At 34.8% G+C, this 24909-nt stretch overlaps 1 protein-coding gene across 1 annotated transcript in view; it reads right to left on the bottom strand.

The window, feature by feature from the left end:
* COP1 (COP1 E3 ubiquitin ligase) overlaps positions 1-24909 on the bottom strand; it is a 270124-nt gene that overhangs the window by 106179 nt on the left and 139036 nt on the right. Inside the window, exons 12-15 of the mRNA XM_021682810.2 lie at positions 16237-16380; positions 13767-13875; positions 13179-13260; positions 4621-4737 (exon numbers count right to left, since the gene is read on the bottom strand). Coding sequence (XP_021538485.1) covers positions 4621-4737; positions 13179-13260; positions 13767-13875; positions 16237-16380 — 452 coding nt within the window. The remainder of the gene's footprint in view (positions 1-4620; positions 4738-13178; positions 13261-13766; positions 13876-16236; positions 16381-24909) is intronic.

Below are 24909 nucleotides of genomic sequence, written 5' to 3'. Positions count from 1 at the left end.
GCATAACGTTCTTGAACTCAACATATCTTGATCTCGATTGGATGAGAAAGAAATAACAGCTCATTTGGTCTACTGATACTTACGGTGAGCTAAGAATTATTATTTTTTTTTAAAGATTTTATTTATTTATTTGACAGAGAGAGACACAGCGAGAGAAGGAACACAAGCAGGGGGAGTGGGAGAGGGAGAAGCAGGCCTCCCGCAGAGCAGGGAGCCCGATGCAGGGCTCGATCCCAGGACTCTGGGATCATGACCTGAGCCGAAGGCAGATGCTTAACGACTGAGCCACCCAGGCTCCCGAGCTAAGAATCATTTTAAGAGGCTCAGCCTACAGATCTCTAACCCTTCCAACAAGTAAGTTTGGGTAACAATGTTAAGAACAATGGAAATACATGGCATTCTGGTCTGAAGCACCTGTCATAAAGACACATCCCTTGAAGAAACTGACAAATATTTAACTAGACCCACCAAAAAGAAAAAAGAGAGAAGACAAAAAAGACCTATTAGCAATGACAGAAGGGACACTACTAACACTACAGAAATTAAAAGAACTATAAGAGAATGTTAGAACGACTTTATTACAACGAATTAGAAAAATTAAACATACAAATTCCCAGAAAGACAGTAACTACCAAAACTGATTTCAAAAAGAAATAGAAAATCTGAATAAACTTTTAAGAAGAAATTAAATTAGGTATTTAAAATATCCTCATGAAGTCAAAGTCCAGATGGTTTCACTGATAAATTCCATCAAATATTTAAAGAAGAGGGGCACCTGGGTGGCTCGGTCTGTTAAGCATCTGCCTTCCACTTGGGTCATGATCCCAGGGATATGGGATCAAGTCCCCCATTGAGCTCCCTGCTAGGTGGGGAATCTGCTTCTCCCTCTCCCTCTGCCCCTTCTCCCACTCATGCTCTCTGTCTTTTGTTCACTCTCTCTCAGATAAATAAATAAAATCTTAAAAAAAAATTTAAAGAAAATAATACCAACCCTTTACAAACTCATTCAGTAAATAAATACTTCTCAACTTATTCTATAAGGCCAATAGTACCTTGCTATCAAAGCCAGAAAACATCACAAGAAAGTTACAAATACCACAAAAATACTTAAAACATTAGAACACTCAATCCCGCAACATATAAAAAGGATTTTATACCATAGCTAAGAGAGATTTTCCCCAAGAATGGAAGGTTGGTTTAACATTCAAAACAACAACGAACTATCCCACATTATAATACAGGACATAAACTATCTCAATAGACGTTACCTCAATAGACACAGAAAAAGCATTTGACAAAATCTAACACTCATTCATAATAAATACTCTTAGCAAAGGAATAGAAAATTTACTCAATCTGATAAAGGGTATCAACAAAAATCTCACAGCTAATATCACACTTAATTGTGAAGGACTGAATGCTTTCTCCATAAGGTAAGGAAGTTCCTTCTGCCACTTCCATTCAACATTGTACGTGGGCTTTTAGCTCATACAAGTAAGCAAGAAGACATTAACATAGTAAAAGAAGAAATAAAATTATTTTAATTCACAGATAACTTGATCTTAACTGTAGAAAATCCCATGAAATCCACAATAAAACTAAGAGGAAAAAATACACAAGACCAGCAAGATTGCAGGATGCAAGATCAATACAAAAAAATTCACTGTTTTTCTGAACTCTAGCAACAAACTATTCAAAAATAAAATTAAGTAAACAATTCCATTCACAATACATCTCAAAGTAATAAAATACTCTATGTTAACTGGAATTTAAATAAAAACTTGGAAAAAAAATTTTTTAAGTTAAAAAAATATAAGTAATACAATACTCAGGAATAAATTAAACAAGACAAGTTCAAGACTTGTATACTAGGAATTATAAAATAATGATTAAAATGGTTTAAAAAAACAAATTATAGATCAAATTTATGATTATAGATACAAAAATACCAGCAATAAATAAAGCTATTCATTAAAGAATTCCACATTATGCTCAAGCAAGGTTTATTCTAGAAACACAAACACAATTCAAGTCAGAAAATGTATATACATAATTCATGTCAACGAATTAAACCATATGATTATATCAACTGTGGCTAAAAAAGCACTTGATGAAATACTGCAGTTGCTCCTAAGAAACAGTAAAATGTATCATTTGAATTTAATAAAGACTACTCTCCAAAAGTAGATATCCTGGAGGCGCCTGGATAGCTCAGTCAGCTGAGCGTCTGACTCTTGGTTTCAGCTCAGGTCATGATCTCACGCTCAAGGTCCTGAGATCGAGCCTTGAGTGGGGCTCTGCACTCATTGTGGAGTCCACTGGAGATTCTCTCCCTCTGCCACTCCCCCCACCAATGCACATGTTCTCTCTTTCTTACTCTCTCAAATAAATAAATCTTAAAAAAAAAAAAGCAGATACCCTAAAAAGTAAAAGACTGAAGCCCATTCAACCAAATGAATCAGATGAGGAAAGTAACTATCACTAGTATCCTATAACACTGCCTTGTAAGAAGAGAAGGCAATAAATCATTGGAAAAGAAGAAATACAAACATCACTTTGGCCACTATCAAGTATAAATAGGTAACTCAAAGACTACTAAAAAACTACTAAATTTAATAAGAAACATTTAAAGGTGCCTAGATATATATATCTAAATATCAAAAAATTTTATCTACTCTTAGAAAACAGTACTTAAAATAAGGAACAGAAAAAATATTTTATTTAAAATAGAACCAAAAATTATACATAGAAAAAAATTAACCAGAAAGACCTTGTACCTAAATGAAGTAAACTATAAAATCTCATTGTAAGATAGAAAATAATCCCAACAAACAGAAAAATACCCCATGTAACTATGTGGGAAGATGTACTATCTTAATAATGCCCCAGTGGTTCCAAAAATAACATATAAATATAATGTAATTCAGAGGAGAATCCCAAAAGAATTTTTCTATAATTGGAAAAATATAAATCTTAAAGCATACATGGAAAAGCAAATGCAAAAATTAAGTAAGAAATACATGAAAATTTAAAACAGTAAGGGCAAACAGCGTGCCAGATAGCAAAGCATTTTTTTAAAGTAGGTTTCCCCTAGGGGAACCTGGCTGGCTCAGTCGGAAGTTTTTTTGCTTCCAATTCTTCATCTCAGGGTTGTGAGTTTGATTCCCAGTTTGGGTACAGAGATCACTTGCGTAAATAAACTTAAAAATTAAATTAAATTAAAAGAGAAAACATAAAGTAGGCTTCCCTTTACCAGGAAGGAAAAATTTTGAAGACATTCATATCTGGTATCTGTACCTATTAAATACTAATAACTTCTATTCATAAATGATGGCCAATGGTCAGTGTGTTTATAAAATAGAACATAACAATAAAACTCAATAACCTATTTTAATTCAATGCATGATAGAATATTAATAATGAAAATAACTAAACAATTATTAAGTACCATATTATAAGAGCTTTACATATAACATTTTCCTTTCATAATCCTCATAAAGCCCCAAAGGGCTATCTCTATTTTAAGGATAAGAAACTTGGGGAGGTAAGTTAATCAACTTGCCTAGTCAGTGATAGAAAAGGGAGTTAATAAGGAAGTAGTAGGTTCAAATGGAAAAGAATACCACTTGATAATGAAAAAAAAATTCTGTATGCTAACAGAAAGAGAATTCTACTTACAGATACATGTTAGACAACACCCTACTGAAACTAACTATGAAATTATGTCATTATAAAAGTGAATAAATAAGTTGAAATAAGGAAAGGGTATAATAACAAAAAAGATTTAAATTGTGCTTTTCCTTTTTTAAGGGTGATTCTGTGTTCATTATATGGTGCCAAACTTATCTGTAAATAAACTGAGATTATCAATACAAACAGAATCAAGGAGATTTCCTAATGCAGAAGTTAAAATACAGGTGTTTACTGTTCTAGTTAATATTTGGGGGGAGTGGACAGATAAAGAAGACAAAGGACTCGGGATAACCATATGATTTATCTTCCAACCAACAACACTACTGAGAATGAAAGACGGCACTAAAGTAATTATGACAGTATAAGTATAAACCACGAGTGGCAAAGGCAGACATTTGGTCACCCTAGTTAAGAAAAATATGTTAGCAAAAAATTCTTTCTTATGATAACAGCTAACATGTTTTTAAGAACTTCCTATGTTCCTATGCATTCCATGATGAAAGATTTTATCTGTCTTATTCACTGTCCCATATATATAATTTATATATATATATTAAATTTTTGAAGGAATAGATTTCCTTTAATTAAAAAAATGGATTCCTATGTCTATATAATATAGTTTAATCATTTACACATCATTACAACCTAAGTTTATGAATAAGCATTAGTTCATGCATGCAAAGACTTAGAGAAACAACAAAAATAATCAACAAACCATCTCTATGTATTAAAGATGGTGACAGAATACTGAAATTAAGGCATAGCAATAAATGAGTAATGACGGCACACTGCATACTTCTAACTTAGAGCCTAATAACCAAAATTTAAACCTACAAGGCAAATTATTTGTTTTAAACTACAGTCTTTTATCCTAGCCACGATACTCAACCAACATCAAAAGAAGACAAAGCTGCTTTAATTTCTTACCTGCACAGCCGAAAGCCAAATGGTATCTAGAAGAGGGGCTGAATTTAACACAGCACACGTTAGCCTTCGCCTCAATGCTTGCCACTGAGTTGTCTAGGTTGGTAGACCATAGCTTCACTAAGAGTAAAGAAAAATAAAAATGAAAAGAATTAAACAATACATTAGCAAGTGCTTCTGTAACTGAGAAAGTCTGCTTATTGCTACAGTTGCCTTTTCATACTAATCCAAAGCATTTTAGTTTACGAGAACCAAAAACCTTTAAATTAAATGACTGAGTAACAGAACAATGTATTGAAACCAAGAGAGCGTAGTTTCAAAATCAGAAAACAACAGACTAAAAATGTGCTGAGAGGTAACATGATCCCATAACTAAAGCATAAAAGAGTGGGGAAGAAAAAAAAAAAGGCAATATAGAGATACATGTGTATTTGTTTCAGTATTCTTTAAATGGTGTTTGTGGGGGCAGTGCACCTGGTTGGCTTACTCAGTAGAGGATGTGACTTGATCTCAGGGTGGTGAGTGCAAGTTCCACACTGGGCATGGAGCCTACTGAAAAAAAATGGTGTGTATTTTTCTCAAGTGTCATGGGTGGAAGATGAATCATATAGTCATCCCACTCCTACACACACATGCACGCACACACACACTTTCATATTTATTATATATATCAGAAAACAAATGCCATTTTTAAAGTACCTGGAAGTGGTGCTTGTTTTATCTTTCAATTAAGAATTCCATGATTTTAAAATTTTATGTAGGAACTCAGTTATATGATTTAAGTGTATCCAAAGTAATGTTACAGCATTGTTTAGCTAAACTTTAACCAACTCAGCCACCCAGGCACCCTGTTTAGCTAAACTTTAAATGTTTGTTTTAACATTTGATATTTAGTCTATTCCAATGGTATATACTGAGATTTGTAAAGATTACAGAAAAACTGATCAGAGCAGGTCAGATCTGAGAGCAGAAATAGAAAGGTGAGCTGTTGTCTTGTAAGGTACCAGAGCAACAATCATATCATACATCAAAAATGTCTTCAGAGACAACAGAATACACACATAAGACAGACTTTCAAGATACTGGTTACACTCCTGGTTACACATTACAATTAATAATGAACACTAACTATAACAAGAACAAAAATCTTCCTGACCATCTTTTCAATGGGCGCCAATGTCCTGTCCCCCAATGACCTGTCCTGGACAATACCCAGTTGGGGTCCAGGTATTGGTGTTTGTTTAAAAGCTTTTTGGGTGATTCCAATGTACATTTGGGGTTGAAAACCAGTATTAAGATGGAGGCACAGTAAAATTTTGGAATCTTTTTAGGAATACTAATATGGTGATCTGTAAATGGGAATAAAAAAAAGTAAAAATGGTTCCAACTCTCACTTCTATAAAATGGTATTTCCTAAGAATAGAGATTTTCTCTGTGTGAATGGGATAATTCATCTTTTACAAGTGGAATTCCATGGAGAGTTTCTTTAAATATGTGCACCTTGAATATAAGTTAACCATTAAAAAAGTTACTTACAACCTAATCAATCTATTAGCCTCCTAAGAGAAAAATAAGACACTCAATATTAAAATAAAAGAATAAGAGTTTTAAATAGCAATATTTGGTTTGTTTCATGTTATTTTCTAACAGGAATCATGTGCTATTCCAATCAATATAAAATTGTCCCAGCAATTAAGATATACAATCTGAGATGAAATGGCTAGCTATAATTAAAAGTCTACAAGTCAAATACAACATTTATAGATTAGAATATCAAGTGGTAGAGCTGTACTCAAAAAAAGTAACAAGCCAAAGTTAACCCACACCACATATTTATGGAGCACCTACTATCCCCATAACTCCACTACTAATCACTAAGAACCTTTATAAACAAGGTTTACACATCAGTATTTTATAACAATTAAATATAAGCATTAGAATGAACTAGAACAAAATGACACTTAAATTAGAAAATAAAATCTTTTTTAAAAAATATGAAAGATAAAACACAAAGATGTTCACTTTGACAATACTGATTTACCAAACATAAGTTTTTCTTTTAAACTTGATCAAATAGAGAAAACAGACCTTGTTGTATTAGTTAGCTATTGTTGCACAGTAAATTGCCCCAAAACTTAGCAACTTAAAACAACAAAATTTACTGTCACACAGTGTCTGAGGGTCAGGAATCTCTGAGCAGCTTAGCTAGGTAGTCTTGGCTGTCTCAAGGGCCCAGAGAGGTCACCATTCAGCTGAACTACAGGATCTACTGCAAGCTCACTCAACATGGCTCTTGGCATGAGGATGCAGTTTCCCACCATTTGAGTTTGTTGTTTTTTTTTTTAAGATTTTATTTATTTATTTGAGAGACAGAGAGACCACAAGCAGGGAGAGGTGCAAAGGGAAAGGGAGAAGCAGACACCCTGCTGAGCAGGGACCCCCCCCCCAAAGTGGGGCTCAATCCCAGGACTCTGGGATCATGTCCTGAGCCTAAGGCAGACGCTTAACCGACTGAGCCACCCAGGCGCCCCGTCATTTGGGCTTATGACAATACTGCTAGCTTCTCCACATTGAACCAAATACTAAAGAAAGAATGTTAAAGACAGAGGCTATAGTGTTTTATATAAACTAATTTAAGAAGTGACATACCTTCACATCTGTAGTATTTTACCAATCACACAGACTGGAGCAATGGGGAGGAAAGTATGAGGATACTAGGAGACAGACCACTGGGGCCATCTGGGAGAATGTCTAAGATAAGCCTTTTAATTTCACTTGGATACAGGAAATATTACACTTAAGTTATAACTTATAGGAATGATAACTGCCTAAAGTTATAAATTAGAGGAAAGATAACTGCTATCCTAATGCTATTATGTTGCAATTCATTTTTTAGTCCTTTGATTAAAAAAGTATTTCATTCAGTATGCATTAACTAAAATTAATTTTTTAAACTTGTCAAGATTTCAAATTTATCACTTTGACATTAATGTATGCAGCTATGAAAATCTGGAATGAGTAAGAACCTGTAACTATTGCTGTTCTAAAGCCTAAATGTTCTTCAAATTCATATTTGGGGATAAAAAAACATTTAAAGGATGTGATTATTCCAATTCAAAAGCAAGGTTATTTATTGCAAATGATTCTTGGTTTATGTACGTGAAAAGGAAAATATATTTTTCATAAAGAACTTATAAATTGGTTCATAAAATTATTTCCTGATTAACTTGAAACATAGCAATACTACATCTATTAGCCTGCTACACTCATGTTTAACATCCAAGCATGTACATATATATTTGAAAGTAAACTATTTTTTAAATACACAGAATTAAATAAAATAAATAAATAACAGCATGAGTACAAAAAATGTCATTTATAAGGACTTAGTATTATGGATTGAAAAATAATATCTATTAATAACTATTAAAAATTTAATACAAAACATAAAATGTTAAAAATATAAAAAATACAAAATGCTAAATACATGTGTAAAATACATGAAAAGCAATTTAAAATATTCTCTTACTATAAATTATCACAAAGGCAGTATTTTATAAGCAATATTTTATAAGTAAAAATCACCAAAGAGTGATAAATACATTTACATAATACTAAAATTTTAAGATGGGCTTAAATGCATTTGGGACTTTCAGTACCAAGATAAAGTAAGCCCACTATAGCCAATCTCCCCACTATGAGTTTACTCTGAGGACAATATCAAAAACAAAAGCAAAAAGCAAATGTCTGAGGAATCCAAAAAGTAAGGAAAAGTAGTCATTATGGGAAGGACATTCAAAACTTTAAAGAAGTAACCAATGCAGGGGTAAGAGTACCATTTCTTTTCTCCCTCCTTTTTTTCCTTGGCATGCCAAAATCAGCACCTCAATAAGCGAAAACTGAGGAAAATCCCTGTGTTTCTAACCATAAGACTGGTAAAAGGCATTCCTGCAAGCCAGAGGGTTGAGGGTCATTTCTTTTGTATTCTTCTTCTTCTCTAACTCTCCCCCCTGGGTGGGCTTCCATCACAGAGCTACAGCAGTATGGCAAGCTAATATTCCCACAGAAACTCTATCTCTGTGGTCATAAAAAGGAGTAACTCGTCTGTAGAGAAACTCCAACTTTCTTGACAGAGCCTCAGTAAGAAAGGGGGACAAGGAATATGGGAGAAACCTGGAAAAGAAAGCACTGGAGAAAGAGATCCCATATTCTGTGTATGAACAGGCCTAAGTCTTTTAGTCACTTATGAGCTCTGTATGTGTAAGACAGACACAAAGGAGCATCACAAAGGCTTTATGCATTGAACTACAATTGAAAAGACGACTCAATTTCCAGATTAACTCCCGACTAGCATATGCATGAGACAAACCAATGTAGCACAGCAAAGGCTTTGAAAACCACCCTGACAATGGAACTATCACTCACACAGAAAGCAAGACAGAACATACAGTCACCATCTAAACTGCTGATCAACTGCTTGAAAACAAAACAAAACAAAAAACATTCTCCAGAAAATCTGAACAGGACCCAGAGTCTTACAAAAGATTCAAAATGCCTAAGATACAACTCACCAATTACTGAACATACAAAAATCCATGACAACATGAAGAATTTTCAAATGAAGATCCCATCAACAAAAACCAATGCTAAAATCTAGATGTTGGGATTATAAAACAGATTTTAAAGCAACTATTGTAACTGTGCTCCACGGGGTAAAGGTAAACACATTTAAAAGTAACAGAGAGACAGAAATACTCAGAAGGAATATAGGAACTGTGAAGTAAGAATCAAATTAAATTTTAGGAAAAAAATACAGTAATTTACATAAAAGATTCACTGGACTGAACAATATCAAAAGAGAAATAAGCAGATAAAAGAGCCAGTTCTCTAAAACAACAAAAGAAATTACTTAATGTAAAGAAGACAAAAGATACTGACACAAAAAGAACAGAGACTCAGGGGCCTATAAGACAAAATGAAAGGTCTAACACTCATGTAAGTAGAATTTCAAAGGAGAGGAAAAAGCGATTACTGCTTTTATGAATATCTAACAAACTAGATTCAGAAGAAAGAATATTAATAGGGATAAAGAATAACATTATATATGGATAAAAGGGTCAATTCACGAAGACAACACTTCTAAATGCTTAAGACCCTAACAATACAGCTCCAAAAAACCAAAACCAAAGAGGCAAAACACCTGCTCCTGGCTGAAAGGTGAAATAAAATCAGATTTCAACATTCCTGTTTCATAATCAGTAGAACAAGGAGACAAGACAAACAAAAACAGCAAAGATATAGAAAACCAAAAGACACTATCAATAACTTTGATCTAATTGACACTTACAGAACACTCCACTGGAGAACACAGATTCTTTTCAAAACACTTGGAATATTTACCAAGGCAGATCATACTTTGGACCATAAAACAAATCATAACAAATATGAAAGAATTAAAGTCATATAAAATATGTTCTACAACTAGAATTAAGCTATAATCAATAACCAAAAGATTTCTGAAAATTTTAAGCAAACTAAACAAGAGAATCACAAGAGAAATTACATGTACTTTTAAAAGTGAACAGATATATTATATGAAAATTTGAGGGGTCAGCTGAAGTGGTGCTTAAATGGAAATGTATACCTGGAAATATTTATATTAGAAAACATAAGAGGCTCAAATCAATGACATAAATTCAACTTTAACAAAACAGAAAGAAAGCAAATCACACCCAAAGAAAAAAATTAATAGTTAATGTGAGGGGAAAAAAGCTAACGAACAAACATCAACGAAACTACAAATAGAAAAATAGCCAAAAAAAAAAAAAAAAAAATCAAAATCAAAAGTTAGATATTTGAAAAAGATCATTAAAATTGATAAATTTAATGCCATGCTGACATAATACATAAATAATAGATAAATGAGAGGACACAAAATACCAGTTCCAGAAAGATACAGACTACCAAAGCTCACTCAAGAAGAAATAGATGAATAGTCCTAAGTCTACTAAAGAAATTAAATTCTTATGTCACTGGTTAAAAGGCACACCATAGAGAATACAGTCAATGGTACTGTAATAGCATTGTATGGTGACAGGAGCTACCCTTGTGATGAGCACAATATAACATAGAGAGTTGCTGAATCACTATGTTGTACACCTGAAACAAATATAACATGGTATGTCAACTACACTTCAATTAAAAAAATAATAAATTCTTAATTAAAATCTTCACACAAAGAAAACTCAAGGCTCAGAAAGCTTCAATCACAAGTTATAACAAAGATTTACAAACAAAACAACAATTCTAAACGATCACTTCCATCTATACCCCCTAAAACAAGACAAATCATTTTATGAGGCCAGCATTATCCTGATATGAAAGCCACAAAAAGATATTACAAGAACGGAAAAATAAAAGCCAATACTCCTCATGAATATAGATGCAAAAATCCCTTAAAAAAATAAATTAGCAAATCAAACATGGCAATACAGAAAAGAGATAATACATCATGGCTAAGATGGGGTTTTGTCCTGGGAATATAAGGCTACTTCAAGATATGAAAATAGATCATGATAACAAACAAACAAAAAACCAGTATAATCATTTCAACAGATACAGAAAAATCATGATAAAATTCAACATCCATTCATGATAAATATTCTTGGCAAGGAATTCAAGGAATAAGAGATTTCCTTAACCTGACAAAAACATGTCCAATGAAAGTCTCAATCTAATAATATCATATTAATGACAAAAGACTACAAGCATTCCCCATAAGATCAGGACAAGGCAAGGATGTTTGCCGTCACCAGTCCTACACACCACCATTCTGCAAATTCTTGGAAGTACAATAAAGCAAGGAAAAAAAGAAGAAGAAGAAAGAAAAGCACACATGTTGGAAACAAGGAAGTATTAGCAGCAGAAAGCAGAAATGTGACTGCAAAGGGCTGGCAAAGGGGAAATGAGAAGCTATGTTTAATGGGTACAGTTTCAGTTTGGTGATATGAAAAAAGTTCTATGGACTGATGGTAGTGAAGATTGCACAACAATGTGAATGTACTTAATGCCACAGAACAGTACACTCAAAATAGTTAAAATAATTAATTTTATGTTATGTGATCTTAATATAATTTAACATGAATAAATAACTCTAAAAATCCCTTTCTACTTCTTTCTTCTTAAATTGTTTCGAATGGCTTCTATTTTCCAGAGGAAGACTATGACCAGTTACCACCTTTGAATAAATATTAATCTTCAGTACAAAAATACAAGTATTCAACTCAATAAAAGCTATCCCCATTATACTATGAAAAAGAACATTTAACATGCAAATATCAACTGTAATATGATGGTCTAAATAATTTAGAAATGCAAGGATAATTTCTTAAAACAATCAAGAAGAAAGGTATTCCAATCTATATATACTATGGGTAAACAACTTGCTACTTTTTGATCTTTTGGGGGAAACTCCAGTCATGTTCATTTCCCACTTATCGAATATCATTATGAAATAAACTTTTCAACACTAGAGCTATCTTTGCCTATCTAATCACTAGTCTGGAGATTACATGTAGAAAAGAATGGCAAAAAAATTAAGGCCGTTAACTATAAGGTAACAGAAATCTGTTAACAGGGCTTTATAAATCTAATGGTGAGAAGAACCAGGTGAAACAAAATAGTAAGGATAACTGAAAAACATGAACAGTAAAGAGGGATACATAAGAAAAAATAGAAGAGGGGCGCCTGGGTGGCTCAGTCGTTAAGCCTCTGCCTTCGGCTCAGGTCATGATCCCAGGGTCCTGGGATTGAGCCCCGCATCAACTCCCTGCTCAGCGGGAGGCTGCTTCTCCCTCTCCCACTCCCCCTGCTTGTGTTCCCTCTCTCGCTGTGTCTCTCTCTGTCAAATAAATAAATAAAATCTTTAAAAAGAAAAAAAGAAAAAATAGAAGAGGTCAATTAAATTGGCAGAAAAAGATGCAGAATTTTTCTCTGAAATATGATAAACTTCATTAAAAGATTTTAGTATACACTAGAAATTGAATATTTTTTTAAAATATTTTATTTATTTATTTCACAGAGAGAGACATAGCGAGAAAGGGAACACAAGCAGGGGTGTGGGAGAGGGAGAAGCAGGCTTCCCGCTGAGCAGGGAGCCGGATGCGGGGCTCGATCCCAGGACCCTGGGATCATGACCTGAGCTGAAGGCAGATGCCTAACGACTGAGCCACCCAGGCGCCCCGAAATTGAATATAATTTAAGACAGAGATCTGTCTAAATATTTCAGCAAAAAAAGTTTACTTGATGTTATATATAAAGGAATTGGTTATAAAAATGTCACCACCTGACATGAATCTGGAAAACATTATTATAATGAAGATGTAGTATATTCATTTTTCTTTCACTCCAAAAGAGATATAGATTGTTGTACTTAGATTATTTTTAGAATAATAATCACAAAGGATTGTTACGATTTTTAATAAATATCTGCATCTCTGCTAGTAAAAGGATTAAGTTGGGGGTAAGGGAGTGAGGGAAAGTAGAAGAGATTCAAATAGTACCTTTTGCATCATCAGAACCTGACGCCAAGAGTTTAGGATCCATCAAATTAAAGTCAACACTCCAACACCTTTTCTCATGCTCCTGGATACAGAAGGAAGACAAAGTAGTCTCAGACAGAATATAGATCTTAAAATAAAGAAAGCAAAAAACTTGATACCAATTTATTGCTCTGGTGAGAGGGAAAGAGAACAGGCCATGAAAACAAGTGACATGCGAAGTAATTCCCAAACTTTTTATATATACATATTTTATTGCTTTTGGAAATTCATTTGACACATTCTACGAAAGCAAAACAAGTCTGAAGCGATGCTCCAGAAAAGCATTATTTCCTATTACAGAGGGATAAAAAATGCTTGTGGCTTTAAATTTATAATTAAATTTATAAACTTATAAACTTTAATTTATAATTAAAAGCATTATTATATGCAAATAATATTTACATATTATTTAAATGCTATTATATTTACATATTTAGCATTATGTAAAATGCTAAATAGTGGCTTAAAATTTGTAATTATAAATTATAAATTTATAACTATAACTATAAAGTAAAAATGTGTTTCTAAATAGCTAGTATCCTTATTTACCTGATAGACCTTTGACCTCTGTCCTGTAAATCCATCCCATAGGATGACAGTGCCTTCATAATCACTGCTGGCTAACAGATTCTTATGGTAACTACTCCAACTGATACAGCTGAAAGAAAGAAATATAGTTAAACCTTACTTTACGTAAAAATAAATAACAATGAATACAAAAATTTTATGTGTACAGAAGGATTAGAACCCTTTTGAAATGGTCTACATAGCTTCATAATCAATCTGCTCACAACACAGCTAGGAAGAAATATATCAAATAACTCCCAAGTTTTTCTATTGAGCTACCAAGTAACGACCCTTACCACTATTCACTCTGACCACTAGCCAAAAGATGGATAGGAGCCTAAAGCCACCACTGGCCATCTTTCATACATGAGGAGAGCATATTTATGAGTGAAAACAGAGGCCAACAGGGCACAAAGCATGCCATAGCACAATGATAGAGACCTAATCAAATTGTGTAGACCCCTGGATCAAGATGTGTTGAATCATATAAGCTAATAAACTAATTTGAATTGGGTTTTTGTATTTACATACAAAAAAAAAAATCTTAACTAGAGGCGCCTGGGTGGCTCAGTCATTAAGCGTCTGCCTTTGGCTCAGGTCATGATCCCAGAGTCCTGGGATCAAGCCCTGCATCAGCTCCCTGCTCAGCGGGAAGCCTGCTTCTCCCTCTCCCACTCCCCCTGCTTGTGTTCCCTCTCTCGCTGTGTCTCTCTCTGTCAAACAAATAAATAAAATCTTAAAAAAAAAAAAAATCTTACCTAATACAAGCTTATGACTGAATATAACAGAATGAAAGCTTTTAACATTTTATGGTTTCAGCTATTCTCAAGTGCTCCAAAACTGAGAATGCAACATCTAAAAATGTATGCTTTTGGTAAAGACACATATGTGAATCATGTATTAAAACTAATGTATATTAAGGAAAAAAGCCACTTAGAAAGCAATTAACCTAGATTACTTCAAAGCACATGAAAACAATAAAGTCTTTTACTCTCTACTGGTTACATTCTTGCTAAATTTCAGAGACTATAAGAGTTCGTTTGCATGTTTACATATATTTACTGGATTTCTGTGAGAAGTTATACAGACAGTCAAAGGAGCTAAATTTTGGAGTTAGATAGACCTGAGCTCAAATTCCACAGCTGCCACTTAATAGCTGTGATTCTGGGTAATTTAGGTCACTTTCACAACTGCTGTGCTCCAAATTGGCTTTAGGCATTCTTACACATGATCCTCTCAGTCCTAAACCCATAGCTTCCAGCCCTGAACAGCTTCTTCCATTTACTCCAACATGCCATAAACTATTGCCATATTTTCACATTTGTCAAGACAGAAAAGGCAAACTCCCTAATCCACATGGTCATTTCAGTAACATTTACTATGAATCCTAATAATGGCCAAGTATCATGCTAAGTGCATTGCGTGGATTTATTTAAAGTATAATCCTATGAAGAGGTGCCTGGATGCCTCAGACTTTAACAGGACAGGATTCCAAACAGACTGCATTAGAACCAAACTATGTATGTCATTCACTCAGGTAAAAAAGATTATAAGAATAACCAAAAAATGTTCGGGGCGCCTGGGTGGCTCAGTTGGTTAAGCGACTGCCTTCGGCTCAGGTCATGATCCTGGAGTCCCGGGATCGAGTCCCGTATCGGGCTCCTTGCTCGGCAGGGGGTCTGCTTCTCCCTCTGACCCTCCCCCCTCTCATGTGCTCTCTCTCTCTCTCTCTCATTCTCTCTCTCAAATAAATAAATAAAAAAAAAAGAATAACCAAAAAATGTTCAAAGTTCTAAATAAATTTATTATTAGATGATTTCCTTGTATCATTCCATTTTCAGCCAGTGCCAATGAGAATAGCTTAGGAAGCTTGTTTTAAAAATGCAGATTCTAAGATTCCCCTGAGATTTGGGGGAGGCAGATCTGAAGTAATTCCCACTTTCTGCATTTTTAACAGTATTTCAGATTTGAAAAGCACTCATTATGAACTTTAACCCTTACTATATGAAACTTAAATATTAGGCCCTCTATGAAAAGCAGCAGAATGTTCTTATAAAAAGAATTCTTAAAACTATAAACAATTATAAAATTTGGAGACATGCACATACTAGGGAAAAAATTCCTGACTTTCAGACACTATTAATAGCCTATAGTAATCCTTTATTCAACACACCATGGAAGCCAATTACAACAACAATTTTTATTTGATTAAGTGAAACAAAGAGAAGACTTTCATTTGTCAAATAGAAAGACAATGACTACTAACCCCCCCCAAGAGAAAAAGCAACGAATATCTATAAGACAGATTATAAAGTATCCTTTGTATACAATTAGTGTTTACCATGAATGAATAAGGAGTCTCACAGAACGGTAAAATAACAAATTCATATGAATCATAGATATTAAAGGTTATACACACATTGTATCATGTCCAAAAAAATAATCTAAGTACCTGATTTTGGAATTGCAGGTCATTTCATTTTCAGGGTAATGAATATCCACCGCATCCTGAATGACCGTGCCATATTCATAGACTTTAATTTTCTTTGTAACCCCAGCAATTGCAAAATAGTCACAATCCCGGTCAAATTCAATACTATGGAAGAAAGTGTATATTTGGTCAGTAAGACTATTTGACTATCCCTGTGACATTTACAGTGCCAACATTTCAGAGGTTTTTTTCTATTTCTAAAGTCATTATGTCTATAATAAGAGATCTACTTGAAATGCCCTCAAACTATACTAGGCTCTGTATCCAGATAAAGTCATTATCAAGACATATCAAATTACAAGTGGTAGAGAACTGTGCATAGCTACAGAATTCTGCTTATAGTTATTTTGTTCCTCGAAACTTGACATGTTTTTCCATTCAACTTTAGTAACCATATTACAACCTCCCCAACTGTAAAGGCTAACAAGTTAAATTATAAAAGTAGCAAGGAAAGATTTAATGGTTTGGTATATTAAAAAATATGTCAAAAGAGAATTACCAAATAATCTTTTCATAAATTCTATTTCCCTTTTACCATTTTGTGAGGATGACAGAATTTCACAGTACTTAGTGTTATTTTAATAAATAAATTAGTACACAAACTGAATTACTGAATAAAAAAAGGGTGATGACAAAGGTATAAAATACATATAAAAATGGAATAATTAATTTATCATTATGTTTTCCCAAACACATTTCTAACCCCCCAAAGATGATATGACTTATGAACCCCCAGTACAGATTCCTTATGCCACAAAAAGGGAAAAACTAAATATCTCCCTTTTATAGAGTTACTTAGGGAATTCACCCCTCTCTTACTGACTTCTTATACAAGTTCCAAAATAAGACACTTCAAAGCAAAGCAGACCTTATTCACCTTTATAGAACTTAACTTGGAACCTCAACAAAGTTGTTATATAACAGCAAGAAATTTAAGTAACCTAATGGAAGAGTGAAATGAATCATCACACACATTATTTCTCAATGAGTTAAGCATCTTTTCTAGAAGCTTAGCCATAAGGCTAGAGAATACATAAGAATTCTCACTCATCTATAATTAATTACACAATAACAGCTAACATTCACTGACCACTAAGCATAACCTCTGCATATATTAACTCATTTAATTCCCATAACAACCCTATGAGATAGGTATTATCTTTATCCATATTTTACACATGAGAAAACCGAGGATTAGCGGTGAAGCAATTTCCCTAGTTAGTCAGCTTGTAAGTCGCTAAGATGATATGCTAGTACTCTGCATAAATCAAGCATCCACTAACTGCATATAAATACCTACATGGCTTACTTTTCTTTCTGGGTTACCTGTGATATCCTTTTATAGAAAGTTAATTATTAGTTAATAATTTAAAAGCTTGCTAAGCTAATGATGACAAATAAAAGAAATAGGTACACAGGAAGAATATTTTGCATAAAAAGACACTGAGATGGTCACTTTTCATTATAGCTTTAAATCCTTCCTTAATTTTATAACATTTAAAATAATTTCATTAAATGTCATTGACTATAGCACAAATCAGTAAATACTCCCTCCAATAACATAGGACTATGTGGCAATGCAATGGATTTATTTGTACAACTGTAACTGAACTGCTGACTCGGCTTCTGCCCTATGGTCTAATGCAGCATAACTATTGATCGCAACTATTTATCTATCATGATTCAATTTATACCCATAGCCTAATGCCACTGAAGGAGAAATATTACTGTGTCTGGCAAAGAATAGTTATCAGAACTGAAATCCTATCCTTAACTTAGGAGGTTTGGGCATGGCTGAGACTTCAAGGAAGAACTAGTTAAATTATCCCTAAATACTTTTACTCCACCTGCAAACATACATGGCTAATAAATCGACAGTGTTCTGGTGTTGTACAAGTAAAAGTTAATAGGCCATTTCCAACCTCTCAGGTTTTAAGAAAAAAGAAGTTTAAACACTAGCTTATTAAAACAACAGCCCAAGACAATGCAGGGAGAAAATTACCATATAAATAAAAACTGTCAAAAGAATTGATTTGATGATGTAAATAAGTCAGTAGGTTTATTATTTCTTCTGTTGCTACCCTGTTATTCAAGATAGCTCTCTTTTTTCAACAAAGGTTATTATTTAGCTGCATTAGCTCATTCTTAACTCATACTAAAACTTAACCTTTTAGGGGCACCTGGGTGGTGCAGTTGGTTAAAGCATCTGACTTTTGGTCATGATCTCAGTCATGAGATCAAGCCCTGCATCAGGCTCTGCACTCAGTCGGGAGTCTGCTTGAGACTCTCTCTCCCATTCATTCTCTCTCTCTCTCAAATAAATAAAACTTTTGAAAAACTTAACTTTTTCTTTTGACTTCATCATTTTTTTTATTATGTTCTGGTTATGTTTTCTTCTTAAATACTGGGGTATCAAGGATCTATACAGTATCCTTTTTTAATATTCTGGGATATTTATGTTTTTTATAATTTAAAAACTGTAAAATTCTAATAAAAACACTAACCAAAAAGTTTAAGAATAATATTTCTAGTAAATTTTGGTAAAAAGGGAGATAAACAGCTGCCTTAAAAAAAAAAAAATCAAGTACTTCCACACATCACTAAGACTCAGGATTTAACTCAAATTAACAGTGTAGTTTTTAGGTATAGAGAGTTTTTCAGAGCTACTCCCAAAACGGATGGCCTCTTATTTCACAATACAATATTTTAGCTGCTTTAATTATGGAATCTGATAACACAAACAAAAATAATTCAACAGTGACTAGTTAAGCTGAAACAAAAGCAAAATGAAAAGTAAACAAATTCAAACATACCCACTTGTGCAATTAAGTTTAAAAAAATTTGTAGTATGTTTTCCTTGTTATACAAAATTCATTTCTGCTATCCACTATCACCAGTAATTCTTGTTTCTTTTTCAAATTTTATTTATTTATTTGAGAGAAAGATCACGAGCAGGGGGGAGGGGTGAAGGGAGAAGCAGACTCCCTACCGAGCAGGGAGCCTCAACGTGACACTCGATCCCAGGACCCGGAGATCACAACCTGAGCCAAAGGCAGACACTTAACCACCTCAGCCACCCAGGAACCCACCAGTAATTCTTTTTTTTTTTTTTTTTTTTACGATTTTATATATTTATTTGAGAGAGAGAGAGAGAGCGAGAGCAAGAACACAAGCAGAGGCAGTGGAAGAGGGAGAAGCAGGCTTCCTGTCGAGCAGGGAGCCCATTATGGAGCCTCGACGTGGGACTCGATCCCAGGACCCTGGGATCATGACCCGAGCCAAAGGCAGACACTTAACAACTGAGCCACCCAAGTGCCCCCCACCAATAATTCCTAAAGCAAGTGGTTTATGACAGTTTATTGCAATGATAAATTCAGTTTCATAGAATTTTTTATAATTTCAATACTTACTTTATAATTTCAGTACTTTTAAGAAAGCATACTTAGATCAACCCATATGAAAATAATTCCATATTGTTCAGGCTAGATAATAAGGCTCATTTATTTGGACTGAGAAGTATAAACCCTAGAACTTCACAAACTTACTCAAAATAATATTAATGGGGTCTCATTTTAAAACATGGAAATAAACTGCATTTTTCTCTCACACTTGAAATGTTTCAACTGCTTTTAAAAAGTGAACGTAATAAAATAAATAAAAAGGCAAAAAAAAAGTGATTTATTTAAACAGTTCTAAAAGGTTAATTCAGCTGTAGGAAACTGGAGCTACAGTCTTTGTCAAAAGGGCCATCGGTCAAGTGATTAAGCATCAAGGCAAAAGACCACACAGGACAGGTGGTTAACTTATCCCTCTAGTACAGTGTGGCCCGAGGCAATGCAAAGATGGCAATAACCCAACAAGGGAATCAGTGCTCCCACTGTGTCATACTGGTTTTGCAATTACAAAACAAGTATTAGCAAAGTGGATTCATATCCCTTAACACTAGAATCCTACTTATAAAAAGAACATGTAAAGGGAACACAGTTGTTAGAGGTCTAATTCATCACCAAGATAGTGTGCCTCAAAAGACAGAGGCTGCTATAATTTCAAGGAAACAATGAAATTGGACATTTTAATAAAAAGAAACAGGCAGATCAAACACAGTTGATGTTATTCAACTGACTTTCTCCAAAATCAATCAATAGTAATAGCTAAACCTTCCATAACATATATAATACTCACAACGTATAAAGCATTGTGTTAAGCACTCACATAAAATATATTTACTCTTCAAATCTCCATTGTATAGATAAGGAAACTAAGTTATAATGATGTTAAGTAATTTGCCCAAACTTCACTAGATAATTCAAATTCAAGCAATGTGGTTCCAGAGTCTATGCTCTCAATCACTAAGCAAAACTCCCATTTGGGGGCACCTGGTTGACTCAGTCAGTTAAGCGTCTGACTCTTGGGGTGCCTGGGTGGCTCAGTCGTTAAGCGTCTGCCTTCGGCTCAGGTCATGATCCCAGGGTCCTGGGATCGAGCCCCACATCGGGCTCCCTGCTCTGCGGGAAGCCTGCTTCTCCCTCTCCCACTCCCCCTGCTTCTGTTCCTGCTCTCACTATCTCTCTGTGAAATAAATAAACAAAATCTTAAAAAAAAAAAAAAAAAAGCATCTGACTCTTGATTTCAGCTCAGGTCATGATCTCAGGATCCTGGGATTCAGCCCCGGGTCATGCTCTGTGCTCAGTGAGGAGTCTACTTGAGGATTCTCTCCTCCCTCTGCCCCTCCCCCCCACAGATAAATAGATCTTTAAAAAAAAAAAAAAAGCCACTCCCATTTTAATGAGAATGAAAGGACTGGTCTTCAAAGAACATATACAAAGACAAAGCAAACAATAACACAGAATAATTATACATACTATATTATATATATGATAGTAATAATATAATAATTCACCCTACACAACAAGTTAAACATAGGCAGATAAAAAGAGCAAGATAGCCTCAGAGGGTTTATAATTACTGGGAAAGATTATAATACAATATAAAAAGATGCCAAATGATAGGAACAGAAGATGCTACAGAAATTCAAGAGTCACTGATTACTGAGGCCTACTGGAAGAAAGTGGATGATGCGTGAATATTCTCAGCCATCAAATATCCAGTATGCCTGTTATCTGCCAAACGCTGACCTAGCTAATGGATGGAAAATAAGATGTTAAAAAGCCAGAACACAACATTTGAGAAATTCACAGAAATATGAATTAGGCATGCATTAACACTAACCTGGGCTATTGCAACAGCTTCTTTACCAAGTCCGCTACTCCTAACTTTCCTCCTTTCTAATCTATTTGAAGGACTGATAAAAAGGTAAATTTTCAAAAACACAGCTCTGTTCACATAATTCTGCTCATTTACCACGATGTAAAATTCATACTCCAACTATTACTGAAGATCCACCACAACGTGGCCTGAATCTTTTCTTAAAACTTTTTTTAGGGCGCCTGAGTGGCTCAGTTGGTTAAGCGACTGCCTTCGGCTCAGGTCATGATCCTGGAGTCCCTGGATCGAGTCCCGCATTGGGCTCCCTGCTCAGCAGGGAGTCTGCTTCTCCCTCTGACCCTCCCCCACCATGTGCTCTCTCTCTCTCATTCCCTCTCTCAAATAAATAAAATCTTCAAAGAAAAAAAAATCTTTTTCTAAAAAAAAAATGTATATAGGCAATGGTTCAAAAAGTGCGGAGAAAAACAAGTCTTCCTTCCAATCTTGCCAAATAAGCACCCAACTGCCCTCCCTGGAAGCAACCCATAATTTCAGCTTATGCATCCTACTAGCATTACCCTGGGCATAAACAAGCATCTATGTATTCATATTCTTTTATTTAATTAAACACATGGGATGAAATCATACATATTGATTTACACCTTCCCCCCTCCACAGTATCTTGACAATCATTTCATATTAGTACATATTAGGGCTACCTCATTTTTTCCCAATGGTTGTACAGAATTCAAACATATGGATGTATCATAAATTATTTATCAGTTTACTAATGAGAAACATTTACTTTCTAATCTTTCACTGTTCAACAATGCTGCAATAAAATATCTTTCTATGTGTGTCCTCCTCCTTTCACATATGCAAGAGTATCATTAAATATAGAATATGAAGTGCTCGGTCAAAAATCACATGCATTTTAATACATTTAATTTTAAATTCAACATCACTATCTTCAAGTGGTGCCCTTAACACTGCCTAGTTTCATGGTAAATTTCCCTTGTACACAGACTCTTCTGTTTGGGTAAAGACAGGTACACAATTTCTTCATTCTTCTCCAATTTCCCCCATTTCCTTCCTCATTATCACTCTCAGCAGATTATTTTGCTGGTTTAGCAAAAATATAAAAATAAGAAAATAATTTCCAAAGGCTCCCACCACCACACTTTCCATTTACCAGAATACATATTCTGATATACTCTGCCACCTCCCTTGTCACTCTGAGGAAGGATCAAAGCTCCTGTATCTGACTAATGCATCTACTTGTGCATTAGATCTCATTTTTGCTTGCCTAATCCAGGATTGCTTCCTCAATTCTCCTTCTCTCTCCTCTATTATTAATTTTTCCATTCTCCTAGATCTTTCCCGTCTTTCAACATGTTTTCTTCAAGTAAAACACAAACAAAACAAAGTATCTCTTAAAATCCTCATTCCATTTTAGCTACCACCCTATTTCTTTCCTTTCTGATAGCAGACCTGTTGCAAAAAACTTGTCCATACTCACTGGCTTCAATTCTTCTCCTCCCATTCGCTTTAACCCAATGGAACCAAGCTTTAATCTTCAACACTGGAAATGCTCTATCAATGTCAACACTGACCTTCAGGTTGCTAAATCTAATAGTCAACTCTGAATTGTTATCTTACTTGAATTTCAGCAATAGCTGACTTAGAGGATAGCTCCCTCCTCAACAGAGATGATTCTTCTCGTACCTCACTAGCAGCTCCATCACAGTATAGACTGTTTCTTCCTTCTCCTGTCTCCACTTCCACATTCAAGTATCCTCCAGTACACATATCCTCATGCTTCATCTTTTTATCTATGAGGACTTCTCTGGGGATCTCATTTAGTCTTGTGACTTTAAACCTATACACTGATGATGATCAAATGTTTATTTCACATACCAGACCTCTCTCTTATTGGTTCATACCTATCTGACAGCTCCAATTTTAATCTAACAGGTATCTTAATCTGTCCTAAATTGAGTTTCTGAATTCCCCACCAAACACCTTCCTCATTTTATTAACTAACCCCATCCCTTGTATTAATTAACTTTAACAGCAACTCTTTCAGCTCAACCTTGAAAATGTAACAGAAACTAACCACTTCTCAATAGCTCACTGCCGCCCCTCTCATTCAAGCTACCATTATCTCATGTCTGTATTAGAATAGGCTCCATACTGATACCCTGCTTCCATACTTGACCCTTATAGTCCATTTTTAAACAAGTCAAATCATCATTATTTTGGTTCAAAATCTTTTAAAGGCTTCCTACTCAACTTCATGAAAAAGGCAAAGTGATTACAAAATGTATGGGATTTGCCTCCTTCACATGCCACCCCTGCTCCCCCTTCCTCCAGCTACACTGGTGTGGCAAACCTAGAAAATTTCAAACCTATTCCTACCTCAGGGGCCAATGTAACTGATAGTCCCCGAACCTACAACTGCTCTTCTCTCAAACATGCATGGCATATTCCCTCACTTTCTTCAGGTATTGACTCAAATGACAGCTCTCACTAAGGCCATTTGTCTAATCTGTTTCAAACTGCAGCTCTCCACTCTCTACCAGCTGCCTCCCTGCGTTATCTCCCTCTGCTTTACTTTTTTCTATAAGATTTTTTAAACTTCTATCCTGTATTTTCTTCTAATACTTAACAAGTTCCATTTTTTTTCCCATCCAGATAGTCATTCCATCTGGAATTTATTTTAAAATATGACAGCAGAGGGATGCCTGGGTGGCTCAGCCAGTTAAGTGTCTGCCTTCAGCTCAGGTCATGATCTTGGGGTCCTGGAACTGGGGCCCATGTCGGGCTCCCTGCTCAGTGGGGAGTCTGCTTCTTCCTCTCCCTCTGCCCCTCCACCTGCTTGTGTGTGATCTCTCTCAAATAAATATTTTAAAAATAACAAAACAGCAGTTATAAATTTCTATTTTTCCAGACCATTACCTAGTTGCCCCATTTACTGAATAATTTTTTCTCGTTTATCAGAAATGCAATGTATAGGATATATACTAACTTCTTACAAGAATTTGAAATGAGGGGTGCCTAGGTGGCTCAGTTGGTTAAGCGGCTGCCTTCGGCTTGGGTCATGACCCCAGGGTCCTGGGATCGAGCCCCATGCCAGGCTCCAGCCCCACGTCGGGCTCCCCGCTCAGCGGGGAGCCTGCTTCTCCCTCTCCCTCTGCCTGCCGCTCTACTTGTGCTCTCTACCTTTCTGTCAAATAAAGAAATAAAATCTTAAAAAAAAGAATTTGAAATGATTGTAGACATAATCCGTTCTTTACTTGTACCCAAGTAAAGAACGGATTATGTCTACAATCATTTCAAATTCTTTTTTTTAAGATTTTATTTCTTTATTTGACAGAAAGGTAGAGAGCACAAGTAGAGCGGCAGGCAGAGGGAGAGGGAGAAGCAGGC

The sequence above is a fragment of the Neomonachus schauinslandi genome, chromosome 6, assembly GCF_002201575.2.
Source record: "Neomonachus schauinslandi chromosome 6, ASM220157v2, whole genome shotgun sequence".
Taxonomy (NCBI): Eukaryota; Metazoa; Chordata; class Mammalia; order Carnivora; family Phocidae; genus Neomonachus; species Neomonachus schauinslandi.
Note: the sequence above shows the minus strand (reverse complement) of the source record. Positions and strands in the feature narration are given on the sequence as shown.